This window comes from Sinohyriopsis cumingii, chromosome 15 (assembly GCF_028554795.1).
Source record: "Sinohyriopsis cumingii isolate HCF-2022 chromosome 15, ASM2855479v2, whole genome shotgun sequence".
NCBI lineage: Eukaryota > Metazoa > Mollusca > Bivalvia > Unionida > Unionidae > Sinohyriopsis > Sinohyriopsis cumingii.
The window spans coordinates 83,977,727-83,993,914 of record NC_142975.1 but is presented as its reverse complement, the minus strand read 5'-3'; the positions used below and the strand labels follow the sequence as shown (position 1 = coordinate 83,993,914).

General features: G+C 34.6%; 1 protein-coding gene across 1 annotated transcript; it reads left to right on the top strand.

The window, feature by feature from the left end:
* Positions 1–9,107: 9,107 nt before the first annotated feature.
* On the top strand, positions 9,108–13,730 carry LOC149782223 (uncharacterized). The gene is made up of 5 exons (XM_089935090.1): positions 9,108–9,193; positions 10,434–10,663; positions 11,696–11,785; positions 12,064–12,241; positions 13,678–13,730. Exons 1-5 carry the CDS (start codon positions 9,139–9,141, stop codon positions 13,728–13,730), a joined length of 606 nt encoding a protein of 201 aa, XP_089791216.1. The 5' UTR covers positions 9,108–9,138.
* Positions 13,731–16,188: the final 2,458 nt, after the last annotated feature.

Here is a 16,188-nt window from a genome sequence, read left to right as displayed (position 1 = left end):
ATCAGATATTTGGCAGATACTTTCGGGAAATAGCTCATATTCTGAACTGTCTTTTCAATGATACGCAAATAAGAATACACGCTGGTTACTTTGGACCAGTCAAACTTGAAATTATTGTTTGCATACATCGATGTTTCATCGATCTGAAAGAATCAGGCATGTTAAGGCATGCGAACAAGTTTTATTCCTCTGCTAGAAAAATGTGTTTCTTCTGTGTGACTACAGCTGAAGTTTTTTGGTAAACACAAATACTGTGCGTACTTCAGTCATTTGTTGTGGGTGAGGCCCGGATAAAGAATGAATAAAACAACACATCAAGGTATCATTGACTCATGCAATTCGACTCTAAAAGAGGGATACGTCCACATTGTAATATATGAATATTTCAGGCCGTAATGCGAGTTCTGCATGATAGCACATTTAGTGGATTTTGATGCAATGTTCAACGTCACTCTCATCAGTAGTTCAAAATATACAATTCTTTTTCAGACCTAATACAAGTTGCAACCTTTCGTATTTACGTAAGAGTCAATCAAGTATGATTAAAGAAAGTTGTTTCTAATAGTAGTAGATTTAGTAGAGGTGCCGGTGAAGATAATGGTATCCCAAACGAGGTGTGTATTAATTCTTCATTTTTATTGGATATTTTAAATATTTTCAGACACAGTAACGCTTTTTACGCCATTTTCTAAGTCGCAGCTTGAGTTCAGGGCCAATCTTGCATCAGCGCTTGTCTACATTACCAGATGTTGCAAATGCCATTCCTCTCTTTGTTGGGCAGTGGACTAATCCAGTAAATAATCAGTTTTACTGACATCATCAGTGTCTAAAGTTCAATAACGAAGCACGTTTTTCATATTGCCACGATACGCAATCCCACTGGTAGACCAGTTGGTCTCTATAATACTGTCTCACCTCATGTGTATTATTTACCTTTTATATATAGTTAATCTTCATACTTGTTATTCTTGCTTTTATGGGGCGGGGGGGGAGGGGTTCTGGCTTGTCTATATGATAGCTCCTTCATGATCATTAGCTCTATTGTTAGGGCTTCTCTAATGGCTCTGGGGCATTCAGGGTTGTTTGTCTTGTGGTTGCCATTGCAGTTGGTATAGCTCTGTTTGGTTGTGCCGCAGTCTTTCCTGTATGGGTGGCGCAAACCACAGTGATTGCACCAGAAAAGCTTCCCGCAGTTTCTAGAAAAAGTCCCCAATTTATACAGGGTCTGCACAATCTTAAAAAGTAATGCAACACTTTAGGATAATTAAGAAAACCACATAATTTAGGCAATGTGAAAATGGCAACCCAGGACGACATAGCTATCTGGCAATGGAACTCACCCGGCCTAAGCGCCCGAGCAGTAAAATAAAATTGATGTTAAAGGCCATATCATGGCAAAATGGCCAAAAAATGTAATTTGTTATTACTAAACAACGGATCCCACATAAGATTAGACGACATAACGGGACAAACATCGGCTATCGACTTGTCCTTCCGCACACGAAGAATAGGAGGAATAGCCAAATGACAAGTCAGCGAGAAGGACAAGCTAGGGAGTGACCACTATACAATCAATATAAAAATCAAACTACACTGCAGTTAGAAAACTTCGTTTGGGTAATCATTGGTGACGTTTTCTCACCAAATAACGCCCTGTTCTAATTAATCGTGTGTGGTCATTGAATTAGTCCAGTTTCTCTTCACATACCACACTTTAACTAATATTAATTGTGCGTGGTCATTGAATGAGATCATTTTCTCTTCGCATACTACGATTTTACTGATATACAATGCGTGATTATTGGATGAAAATAATTATCTCCTCATATCACACCTATTTTTCAAAATATATTTTATATATTTATCTTGAAATTTTTCACACTTTCTTAGACTGAAACTCTCATGCGTTCGTCAGGCGAACATAATCACCCTACCCCACAACCACATCCAACTTAGAGTAGTCGTCGGTTAGGATGCTGTCTAAGGGATAGAACTCTTTTCTGTGTAGGAAACAGTCTTGTTGTTTCCCTTGACCTACTGCAGTCCATTAACTCAAGTCAACATTATCTACGAGAATTTTGAGTGATAAAGTCATTTTCTGCCCAAGATGGTGTATTATATGAATAAAGAGAATCTTCTAAATAGTACCCCCCCCCCTTTTTTCACAGCCAGCCAGCAATAATAACTAAGTAGGAGTCAAGTCACACAGATACAGAAAGTTGGCGATGTTTTCCGCGCACATCAGTGACTGCAAGCAATGATAAAAGTCAACCGTACAAGACAGATACCCGAATGTCAGACCTGATGTCAAAGTTCGCATCTTCATCATTGTGACGCGTTTCCGTGAATCTAGGTGATTGTTGAATATTCAGTTTATTACTAGTGAATAAAGTAAAATGTAATGGAAGATTTTTTAAAATGACACTTTGTGCATATATTGCAGAAAAAATGACGTACAACAGTGCAAAACTAGCGCAACACCAGCACAAATGCTGTTGGAATCTATCGATTTCTTTGGATTATCACAAAGCTTCTAAAGACCAATTACACCAAAGAAAACATAACAAATACCATAACAATAACGCATGTATTATACAACGTCTACATTGGTGTTTCCTGTAAATACGTAGAATTACTTACAAGATAAAGGTTGAAAGAAGTTGAGTGTTGCTACCATTTAGTGCTAGCAAGGCAAGAGAGTCTAAAACATGTGTTCACAGGGTGGCTATGAATAATTTACGTGATCTATAGTATTTCATAATCCAGATGTATTATTTCCATCCTGGATCTTGTATTTTGATTAGATGGTTGTATGTGAAAAGTTGCATGAATTGATTCCAGAGAAAAATTGCTTCATTGAGTTTCTTATATTTAGTAGCTGAATAAACGCTTTTTAGTAAATTTATGAATGTGGGTTTTGACATTTTTTTTATATAGAAAAATGATATTTCATAATATGTATTTGAGAACCGAATAAATGTCAGGCAAATGTGATTATGGTATGCTATAGTTTCTTGTTACATATACATTGAGAATTGCCGGTTTGGATTATTCTTGAATTAAGCCGATGCGTTTAAGTGTACGCCATCCATTAGATTGTCTTGGATTTCCTAATTTTCGTGCTACAGTTTGATATAATGCGCGATCCGACTAAAGATTATCCGATTGAATGGATGGCCTTGAGAAGATAAATGTTCCACTATTGGCCTCCTTTCTACTTCATTGGTTTGCCAGTCTACGTTTCTCCAATATATTTTGAGCTACATACCTTGCATGTGATTAGGTAGATCACAATTTTTTGTGTTGCACATGATATTATGGTTTTTGAATATTAAGCTTTTCACGTATGACTGTGCTGGAGAATGTGTTTGTTTCTTTCATGTGTTAGTAAGTCTTGCATAATTTCCACAATGCTTTGATTTCCTATATATTCTTTGATTTGAGGATGGCTTTTACTTTACCCTCACATACATGCTCTCATCCCTTGAGGCTAGAGAAATGTTGCTAATATCTGATGTGAAAAGAACAATATAAACTGTTTACACGCTTTGATGATTGAACAATGTTTGTGAATGATGCCACGTGCTTGTGCGTTCTCTGATTGGAATGTGGGGAAGAAGGGCGTTCGTTCCACGTTTTTCTTCCCCCTGTGTTTTAGGAGGTCAGAAGGGTTTATTTCTTTGGCTTCACGTACCGCTTCCACTATTATATGGCTGTTGTAGCAAGGCTTTGTGAGATGTTGGTATAGTTCTCTACACCTTTTATCTCAAGTATTCTCAACGGAGCGAATTCTCCTGATACTAAGTGTATGACTCTAAGTGGTGTTACGTTTGCAGCGTCTTGAGTGGCAGCTAGATGGAAGATGTAAATTATATGACGGGTACACTACTTGCATATTGTTTGCTTTTAAAGAGAATCTCACTTGCAATCAATAATTAAATATAATGCAATGTTTTGTTAGGAAATGGGATGACGACAAGATGGGATAGTTTTGTTTATGACACATCAATACCCGGAGTTAATATTAACAATACAATAAAAAAATATACCCTGAATTGAATTTCGCTATTAGTTCAAGTCTCTATTTCCAAGAATATTATGCTGAGCACTTTGTATTTCCAGAGAAGAATTACTTGATTTAAATATTTTGAATAAATAAATTCCTGCGAAAATGAATGGACAAAACAATAATACATCTGTTTTGCACAAATTTTAAAGCATGAATGAATAATTTCAGGAAAATTAAGATTATAAAGTTCCCTACTTGACCTCAGGTCACAAATACCATTATTTACAAATATTACCTAATGAAAAATTTCATTCTGGAATGTTACAAATGTTTACAAGATAAAGTCTTAGATTGTATCAGAAGGTTTATTTCCAAAATTATAACATAAATTTGATACACAACAGTTGATCATGCATTGCACATGTAATCTTTCAATATTCTGGACACATTGAGATAAACAAGATTGCAAAACCAAAATCAATGATTCAGGATAGGTAGAAAATGAACTTGATTTTGGACAATGTCAAATCCAAAATACAAATACCCATGGCACTAAAAAAAATAATTAAAACTGAAAAACAATACAAAATAAATTTACATAATCCATATAAGTCTATCGAAATAATGTACAGATGTATACAAGGATCAATATAAAACTTCGATCGTCATTGTCAAGGAGATTTTGCAAATTGTAATGATAACGATTATTCCAAAGTTAGCCTAAGACTATAAAGTTAAGCAGGTAATGTTTATAAGAAGCTGACCTTGGACTGTACTTTCAGTAAGTTTCAATGATGAGGTCATTTCTTTTGCTATATAACTGCACGCTGAATCCAAACTCACATCTGAAGTGGTTGAGGTAAATTAACAGTTTATAGGTTAAAAAAAAAACGAATTTAAATTCACATCTGAAGTGATAAATTAACAGCTTAGAGCATACACAGTCAAAGATCCTAAGGTGAAAACAATACCGAACATGGAAAATCTACTGTAGTGCTGAAAATGGTTGTATTAGAAGGGAATGTTGATTTTCCGGAAACTCTATACATATTCTTGGAGGATAATTTTATTTGCATGGTGTTTAACTAGAACTTCATCTTGGATATAGCTCCAGGAACAGGAAAGAAAGCCGTTAAATGTGAACACGATGTTGCAACTTGAAATCTAGTAAGACCGAATGCGGGCGATTATATTTAATATGTTTCCTGATGATGAGTTGATGACAATGAAGGTCTAGACTTCTAAAAGCTGTCTTGAAATAAGACCGGAACGATTGGGACGAATGTGGTAAATACAAGAGAATGTTTGCACTGCTTTCCATTGCGAGGAATAAAATTTCCATGATAAAACGAAAAGGAGGGTCTTTACTGTATTCTTCACAAAGATGTATTTTCACCAGACGTAATTGCATATGAAAAGAAAATGTTACGTGCGGTTGCGGCGATAAACAATAAATGATGAGTGATATGCATGCAATGACCAATAAGCTCTAATATTTTATTGTTACATTAAAGAATACTCGGTATTTGAAACATTATTTACAGGAGATGGACTCCTTTACTTGACGTTAAATTATTTGCATTCTCATGGTTTTAATTATGTTTCTTTTTGTAACATTTTGCGACTGTAAAATAACATTATATAAACCTATTTAGAATTCACTCCAAACATTGCACCTATATTAGAAACACTTTAGGTTTATGTTCACAAAATCTATAGTAGAAGACATGTTCGATGTCAGCATGTTATGGCTTGGAGCTGTGTGAAAACATTTGTAAATTTCGTATTAGCCACAGAGACGGTATCATTCTGTTTTAATTAACAAGCCGAAATTGCATGTTTGAATATATTTAATAAAAGAAAATTTAAAACAAAAAGAACAGTCTTGTAAACGTATAAGCGCATACTATAGGTACAGCTAAGTGGACGAGAAATGACATTTTTCCATAAATCTTGAAGCATATCATCTGTATTTGTTTACGACTTCACTCAATATTGAATGCTGTGTTTTATATTGAAATTTTAATTGATTTGGTTTTGTGAAATTGATTTAATGGCATTCACATAGAAAAGTTAAATAAACTATTATACAGCTTTTAAATTTTCTTTTTCTCTTTCTATACATTTTAAAACTGTGGTAACTTTAATAGACCTGCACGCATTTTTCCGTTGGCATATACACAAAGTTTGAAGTATCTGAGAACGCAGTCTATAAAACACAGCTTGGCTTACTGGTACCTGGATTAATTGTAGAGGTCACGCCAATCGCAAATTATGAGAAAGATAGAGTGAGGCGTTTAATAATAACAATACTAATAATAATAATAATAACAATAATGACGATGATAAAGGTGTACGCATTGATGCGTCCAACAGAAGTAGCCTTGGCCGCAAACAAATGATAAATTCTTTTGATTGTCATATACGTTTCTAATCAGAGTAAATGTGGTCATGGTTGTTGTTATAAAATAAGAAATGTGTATCATATTTGTGACAGACACAGAATGAATGTTCCAAATGAGTAGGATCATTCGCAGTAATATTATTCCCGTTTTGTACCGGAAGTTGTTCTGAAAATTAAACTAATGTAAAGAAGATTCACACAATTTGCAAGTTAATCCAAGAATTTCTAGTCATATTTTCTGTAATGGGGGGGGGGGGAGAATTGTCCCTGGTGGGTGTCCCGCCAAATTTTTGGTTTTCGTTATCTAGGGGTTGACCGCCCTCGATGTGATTGCCCGGTTCGAGTAAATATAAATATAAGTGGTGAAACTTATAGTGAAATAGATAGAGATCTGAGCAGGTACATAGAACAAACCAACACGAGCCCCCGTACATGTAAATAAACAATATAATCAATTACATAAAAGCACTGTGAAAATTCATTACATCAGGAATATACTCTGCTTTTAGAAATTTGACTTTCACCGAAATACAAAGAAAACGCAATTAGATTTAAATAAAAAAGCCGATCTGTTTACTGATAGATTTAGTTCATCATAGGATCGAGTGAACAAGCGAAGTCAACGTCTTGTACGACTGCATAACCTGTTCGTCCTCAGTTGTTCTGCTGCCACTGTAGCTGTTCAGACGCTTGGATCTCAGGATGATACTTTCCACCATCCGTCTCAGGATACTCTCAGAATACCTTTCAGAAATTAATACGTCGCAGGATTGCGTCACAGGATTATACATCTCACTGCACTCCTCTCTATACTTCTCAGTATACGTCACAGAATAACATCACATCATACGTCCCATAATAATGCGTCTCAGGATAGTACGTCTCAGGATTATACGTCTCAGGATAATACGTCTCAGGATTATACGTTTCAGGAGCTATTTTCTCCCTTTTAAAAAAATATAAATAGAGACAACCTAAATTTCCCGTTATTTATGAAACAGTTAATTCTTCATTATTCTCCCTCGTTATCAGATTTTATTATCAGTGCTAAACAGATGCTAAGGCTATCAATCGACTTCACATGTTCTATAATGACCCTAGTTAACCAAATGGCTAATTCGTTACGCCTTGACCTTACACATTAACGCATACGCGAGGCCTGGGGTTTTGAGCCAGCCTCAATTTACACAGCGAATAAATAGGATACATCACATCAATCAATTACTAAATCATTTCAGTCAATACACACTTATTCTTAATCATACATGAAATCTTCTAAATTCGGCGAATTCACACGGATTCTCGTAATCATAATAACTAATGTAATGTATTAAATTCTTAGAACATAATTCTTATGTAAAGAAGACGACAAATTCAAACAATTCGTCAAACTTATCTAAAGAAGATTAATGTACGACTTCCTATGCATAAACTCAACACAGTTATACTTCATAAAGCAAATTATTACACGAATGTAGAAAAAAGATTCATGCAACTACAAGTTCCTCCCTGTAATCGGCAAATGATTTCGCCGGTTCCTTTCGACAATAGTCTCCTTTGGACAACCGTTCTTTTACGAGGAATTTCTTGCAAATCCCCCGAGTCTACTCTGGTTTCTCAATTAGAAAAGCTTAGACGGATTAAAATTTCCGATGTGGCAATTTTTAAAACCTAGAAAATTTTTGTGTGGGAAACACGCCCCTTATTTAACGTAACCAATCAGAATCAAATATCTCTGCCGCCTTTTTCCAGAGGCGCCAAAGTCAGGGTCAGTTTGACCTGGTAGTTTGAGTAACGGAGTTTCTGCGATTTCTCAATTGTGACAATTTGCCATGAAAAATGAAGTTTTCCTTGTCCCTAATAGTCCGCCTGGCTGCTGTATAAACAAATGCTTAATTAGGAACAAAATTCTCCCTCTAAAGGACATTACCGTAAACGGTAGTATGGCGATATGATACGCGCTTGTCTCCATAAATCTAATTAATGGTTCTCTGGTGTCAACTAATGTATTCTTGTTAGATCACCAGAAATTTGCCACTTCACATTCTCAAAGCCTAAGCACGACAGCAACTTCATCATGTTTCATTTAAACGTGCTATTATATCTTGGTATAGGTGCATTATGCTAAATAATTCACAAGCTAAATTGTAAGGTGTTATAAATTTCTTTATAAAAGGCTTAGAGATACAAACTAGAGTTATTGAGTTCACATTAACAGCTCTGTACAGTATGTTTAATATTACTTAAAAACTTTAGATAATCGTATAATCTAGCAAAGAGGATTAATAAAGATTAAGCGACATTAGATTGCCATAATCATGATTAGGACCGTATTTACATAATTTGGTATGACAGGCAGACAGCAAGTGTTAGATAATCGTATAATCTAATTGAGAAGATTAAGAAAGTTTAAGTGATAATACATTCTCGTTTCATGAAAATAATCATGATTAAGACCTTATATGCATAGTCTTTTATGACATGCATACGACAGGGCATCGTCTTATCCTACTTAATTTTCATCTGTATTTATCTGCTTTCTATCCAAACAACGGTGTTCGTTACGGATTAAAGAAGATCCGTTTTAGGCAGATTAGCAGACACAATAGGCTTGGTATAAAGTACTTTTCCTTTGATTCTGGTATCTATATAAAGTAATAGTTTTGAAGGAAGTAAATTATTCACTTTCTAGGTAGAAGGCAACAAAGCTGTATAACGTACTAAAATGAAAGGTTATCATTTCATCTTCATGTTTTGTACTGTAGCTGTATGGGACGCAGGTGAAGTATCCCCTTTTCTCTCCTATGCAGAATTTTCCTTTATTTTTCCTTTATTTGGTGAAATGGAAGATATTTAATTTTATTTAATGAGGTATTCTCAAACGAATGACGGATGATGTTAACCTGAAGATTCCCCAACAGTACTCTCACCGATAGATTTAAATTTGTGCAAAGCTACTGATTTATCAATATTTTCTATGAATGCCATCTTCATCTCCAGCCATATTCATCTCAACGGACATCCAATGTTTTTGAATGTTATCTTTCTTACAATTGTCTGATGATAGCATAACATACAACAGGCCTTTTTCTACAAGAAGCATATATATATATATATATATATATATATATATATATATATATATATATATATATATATATATATATATATATATATATATATATATATATATATATATATATATATCAGCGTGTTCTATTTTAATTATGAAATCGATTTTGAATAAGAGAGACATAGAAGTGGTATTACCTCTTAGTACCAAAATTAGGCAATGACACAATAAATTTTCATGATAAAAAACTTTCCCAAATATAAATTTTAATTAGTTTGTAATGCTGGTCTGATTTTCCTTTCGGGCACTATATCATTTTCTTTATACGTGTATTGAATGAAATATATTGAATTGTAATCACAACACAAAATCTACCTTATTCATCTCTTTGTCCGACTGTTTTGATGCCATGAATAAATCATGTTTGCTAGTGAAGAGTAGTCTTCGGCGTCTATTTTGTGCCATCTTTTCTTGTGTTCGTAGTGCATAAGAACACGCCTGTGTATTTTAGGTCAACGGCGTGTGAGATCTAGGTACTGTCACACGCGGAAAATCTTTAATTTGCGCTTATTTGTAAAGTCATTTCATACATTATTCGATCAACCGCTTGTTTGATACTTTACTTCGATAATAGATCTTTTGATTTATTAACTCAAAGCAATACTTTTTGCATGGTGCTTCATAACGTTTGTAATTTTTTACAATAAATTATATTTGTTGGGAACAGTTTTAGCGTTCTGAGGTTGAAGGTGCTTTGATTTTTTGACTGAAATTGTCAGAGTGATTGATAATGATAGCACCCTTTGCGGCTTTCTCCAATATAAGATAAATTTAGGACTCAGTGAGATATACGTACTATGCATTCAATGATTGATAGATAAACTACTATTTATTGATTTATTGTATTTACTTACTTAAGTATTTTTCTACTTATTTACTCGTTCTAGGTACTTCTGAGTACGTGTGGCTGAGAAATAAGAACAATGACAAGAACAAGCGTCAACTAGATGTTGTTCTTCCAGAGGAGTTACAGTTTCAATTCTATAAAGGAGAGAAATGGATATACCTGTACCTGATGAAAAATCCGCACATACGTGCCGACAGCGACATGTACGTTGTCCAGTCTCTGACGGACGGTTCAGTGGATGCTGTGAATTCAACATTGACAGAGAAAAATGTAAGCTGAATGTTTCAGTCCAGGTGTAAAATGTCAATGAACAATACAAGATCTTGATTGTAATAAGCGTTTTCCTAATGTTCATCCCATAGTAAATTACTGGATTTTGATTTATACCATATTTTAATATATAATCATGATTGTAATATGAAAATAATATTTCCCAAATTATTATTCATATTTCCTCTGTCGCATATATTTCGCATTTTAGAAACATACCGTAACAGTTTAACTAGTGGACATAATTATTTACATCATGAATACATTTTACCACAAGATTCTTACAGTCAGCAATATAAATAAACCTTTTGGATCTTAGAGTAATGCGTTTTAAAATTTCATTAATGTGTATGCATGGACATATTTTCGAAGCGATAACTATCATAAATATTGTGTTAGCTATATTCATCATAACCAAGTGCCAACAGGCATCCATTCAACAGTTTTCTAAATCATACAACTTCATTCGACTCCAGATCGTACTAAAAAATAGAATTCCCAGTCAGAAGACTGCAGTTGTCGCCTTCAAGGAAGATCTCGAAGTTTCTTGTGGGACTTGTTACCTTAAATATTGATTAAAGAGATATGACATAAAGGCCAGAAGTTCATGGGTTATAGTTTAAAAGCGATATTGAGCAAATGTTTGGTGAATACATGGCGAGTGAGTGGCAATTATCTGCCTGACCTTTGATAATTTGAATGTTTTCAGGCATTGCTTGTTTTCGGACAAAAGCAAAATCTATTTTAAATATCTGCAAACCACTTGTAGTTTGTGAAAATATTACAGAGAATATATATTTATTTTACTTCTCAGTTTTGAGTTAGTCTTTACCTTACAAGGATGCATTAGATCAATGGCAGTTATTATTCCAACTAATACATAGTAAATACAATATTTTTTTTAAAAAGTCTACTCGTTTGAATACTTATAGTGATCTTTTCAGACTTGCCTGATATTCGGTAAAAGCCTATGTTCAATTGAAACGGCTCACAATGAGTAACAATAAGTGAAAAATGCTGTATGTTTTACAGGAAAGCAAATACTACCAAAACGCTGAGAATAGATCTTATTTTACTGTTCGCTGTGTCAAGAGAGTGGGACGTTACTGCGCCAGAACATTGGTAGGTTCGACTAAGGCTATTTGCAAGTATCTGAATACGAAACATTTCTTTTGGAGTAAAGATAGTTTAGCTTCCTTTCCTACAGAATTTTAAATGATTAAGGTTAAAGTAATGGAGTTTTATTTGTCCACATATTTTTAAAATTGGCTAAGAATTTGCTTCCTGTTTGAGATGGTGATTCTTTTTCTTCTTTTTTCTTCCTTTGCTTCTTCTTCTTCTTCTTCCTCTGCTTCTTATTATTATAATAATTATTATTATTATTATTATTATTATTACAGGAAGGAATATTGAAGATCGAAGAAAAGGATTTCCAAATCACACCGGTTTCCGTCCAAAAATATATGACTCTCGATACTAACGATACACTTCACTTCCTTCAGGAACACATGGCGTATGACGGGAGGAATATCAGTTCCGATGAAGAAGTCGATCTGGATAAATATTATGTGATTGCACGTAAGATTCATTTAAAGGATATGCTTTAATATTCATTGCTGGTATGGGGCTGTATTCCCTGAGCTGTTTTAAGACAAGGTTCGGGGATTAGGATCCATTTTAATCATCCACGCGCCAGGCAAATCTAACAGAGGTGCTAATATTATATTTCATTTCTCAGTCTCTGTCTCAGTCATTGCGTCCACACTATAGGAACTACTATGTTGTCCTTTGTTGTGCCTGATGGATTTGCTTTGAAACAAACAACACTAGCCGAGAAATTGCAAAACGAACATCACCGCAAAGCAACGTAAGGAATCTCCATGTTCGATAACGTTATCATACAAAACATGATCTGACCCTCTCTCTCGTACACATACAAACACACACACGCACGCGCACGCACACACACACACACAGAGGGTGACTGGAAGTGGGCATAGATGCAGTACCAATTAAGGTACAAAATTAAAATTTGGAACACAGGTAGAAACGTGAATTTTCCACTGCTTTGAATAATGAGATAGATTGCTCCACTACGTGTATAGATAGATGGCAGTAATGCGATATGCCACTTGGGGCACATAGGGCATTTAACATTACTCATTATACAAACATGTATAGACCTCTACGGGAAATTTAATGCTAACAATTTTAGATAGTATGTCAGTTCTTTTATATACTACCCAGCACCTATAATGTATTACTGTTCACCATTTCCATAATGACAAATGTATGGATCTCTAGATGACATATAATGTAAACATTTTATACTGTCTAACACAATTTTATTTTATTTTATTCCTATCCAATACCTACTTGTTATTCTTATCCACTAACCTGCATCAATAGTCCCTTTTGGACGTAATTAGGAAAAAGGTTACCTGTATTTTCATGCTATGTATTAGTAGAGAATGCAGTTTAGAGGAGACAATGGTTTCTGCAATGGTTTTCCTTACTCGGGACATTTTTAAGCTAGTAATCGTTTGGTCTTTGATCATTGGATTAGTTTCTTATTTATTGAATCAATGCCATCTTATGTGGCTGTGGTCTGATGATTTTGTGATTTAACCACCTTATAAGAGCCGTGTTTTTTTATTTCAAACCTAGAGGTACCAACGTATTGTTTTGTGTATTTTGTTTGAAGGATTGATATTTACCGTTTCGTGCTGTATGATCTGATGGTCTTGGAGTTTTGACCACCTTATATTTCTGTATTATTTAGTGGCTCAGGTTAGAGGGTACTATGTTTGGTTTATATTTTCTGTATCAACCATTGTCACCTTGTTAAACGGGGCTGGATGGCCTGGTGTTTTGACCGCTTTGTTCACTTAACTAATTTTGGGGTCAGTTGTCGAGTCCTATTTATAAATTATTATTATGTGTCGATCGTTGCCACCCGGTGGCCTGATGGCCTGTGCTTTGGAACACCTTTTATTGTTTACGTATTCTTTTAGATTCTGAGCTAATGGTTGTAGTGGACCCTGGTCTTACGCCGTTATTTGTTTAAGAAGGAGAGGAAAGAAGATGATGGAATATGTCAAGACTGGCTGACTGCCTGAGTTCTGATGATAGTCGTGTGCACCCATTCGGGCTTTTACGACCTTTTCATGTCCACACCGTGATCTACTCGGTTTATCGTACGAGAGGAAAAAGAGCCACACTCCCCTACGCTTTAACGCATACACCGTATGCTATTTAATTAGACATATTGTATGTATCTGATCAAACCACATGACGACAACGTGCAAGCACGCAACTTGAGCTTTACTTAGCTGATCCATCGTACAGAGTTGTGTCGAGGGGAGTGCAGATAACTTGGACACAGAGTATTAGTAAATATTGGGTATTGGTCGCTTTAGCGGCGTGTTGATGAATAACTTGGTCAGTCCAAACGGCGGGTTGATGGTAAAATGTGGGTTTTAGGCAGTAGATAAATGTGCGATGGATAGTAGATAACCGTGTGATGGCCGCTCCAGACGGAATAGTGATTTGATAGTATACCTAAGCATCAATGCTCATTGGATTTCCTATTTAATTTCTTTTGGTATGACCGGTGCAATAATTAGAGAGGTACAGTGCAACAAGAATCATGACATGAAAATTCACGTCACATAAGATTTACTTCAGTTGCCCATAGTACATCCATCTTCGACAGACAATCTTACTATTAAAATCGTTTTCATTTTAGTTACCTGTAGCTACGACACCCGTCTTCTACATGTTATCTTGCTATTTCTAGTAGACAACTTTTGATTTTCAGTCTGATAGATGTTACTATTATGACAGCAATTGAGGAATTATCTACAATGGCTATCACCAAATATCCGTAAAATATGTTTAAATATATCAAGAGAATTCATAGCAGATGTTTTGTGAAATTAAAGTATCAATAGTAGCAAATGTTTGTATCTCTTTTAGGACAATTTCCTAATTTGAAAATAAAAGTTTAAAGAACGTTGATCATACGTACTATGTGAATCGATACTATCTAAGATACAGGAAAAAATACGGAAGGTTCAAATTACAATTATTCGTATCTTCCGAACCTTGGTTATCAGCAAAGACTGTGATGAATGGGTAGACGACCCTCCCGTTTTGTAAAGTGAATATCACCCCACACAACTTGAGATTTAATATGCCTCAGAAGATCAAATATTACTCCCTGCGTAAATACCGTATTTAGAGATACATGCTATGCAAATTTACTGAGCAAATATTCCTCTTTGTGCAGTACTGTATGTATGAAAATGGTCCCTTTGTACAGTGTTCGCAATTTGATGAGCTCTGACATTCGCTTGTTTAATTTTCGCGGTCTAACAAAATTTCAGTTTATCTCAACTCTCATGTGATTTTGCTGTGGCGATAAAATCGGGTAATCAAAAGAAATGAATAGGCTAATGTTTCTGAAATTTCATTAATTGTATGTGATTCTCAACATTCCTGGCTCATAGTCGGACCCGAACGGAGATGGAAATGTGAAGACACTTATGGACAAAAATATGACATACCGTAGCTATTCAAATATAAATATCATTCTAATAAAGGCACCCACAAGTTTATGACAAATATAAATCCCCATCTTATCGAGGCTTAAAGAGCCGTATATATCCTTTATGGTATGTCCAAATAATCAATCCAGTACACGAGTAATATAATGAATGTTAGAAAAATCAAAACAACTTAGTTCACGAATGTTTTCAAACAGTGATGTTCGATATTCAGCGCATCCACATCATAATTGCACCCCTGTAACTATGATACTACGAATACCTTTTTATTTGTAGTGTAAAAGATTTCGGGGATTACGCGTATGCTTCATAACTCGAATTGAAAAGTCAGTGATACATATAAAATAGACAGCATTGCCTTGCTCATTAAAGGAAGAACATCAATGAATTTACATTCAGAGGCCAATACAGCGCTTAGTTAACAAGACAATTATTGGGAAATAAGTCACGTTATTTTCACGCATGATTGCCTTTGAAGATAGCCTAAATGAACATAAAGTTATCAGCTGGTTGCATGTGGAAATTTTGTCCTGTTATGCTTGCTTTACTGTGCCGTTGTGTGTCAGAAGCCGAAGTGTCTAACTTAAAAACTATATATACAGATTGCGACTTTTTTCTACCCTTTTGGCGATCCTTAAACATTATTCATTTGTTTTCTTTTTCTTCTTCGTATTTTTCAAATATCTTCGTATTTTTCAAATATCTAAATCAATTTATGCTGTGCTATACTATAGTCGATCGAGTAATATTCGTTTGAAAGATAACTCTAATAGTATTTTATCGATATATATATATATATATATATATATATATATATATATATATATATATATATATATATATATATATATATATATATATATATATATATATATATGGAGTCAAGCAATCAAAGACTATGTAGGTTCATGCTAAGGTAGGTTGATCAGATAAAATTTAATCCCGTTGCAGGTATAC

Excerpts from the sequence above, each read along its gene's own strand:
- LOC149782223 (XM_089935090.1), top strand. The coding sequence starts at position 9,139 with ATGAAAGGTTATCATTTCATCTTCATGTTTTGTACTGTAGCTGTATGG. Across the intron at positions 10,664-11,695 it reads CAACATTGACAGAGAAAAAT|GAAAGCAAATACTACCAAAA; the intron begins GTAAGCTGAATG and ends TATGTTTTACAG. Across the intron at positions 12,242-13,677 it reads TAAATATTATGTGATTGCAC|ATTCTGAGCTAATGGTTGTA; the intron begins GTAAGATTCATT and ends GTATTCTTTTAG.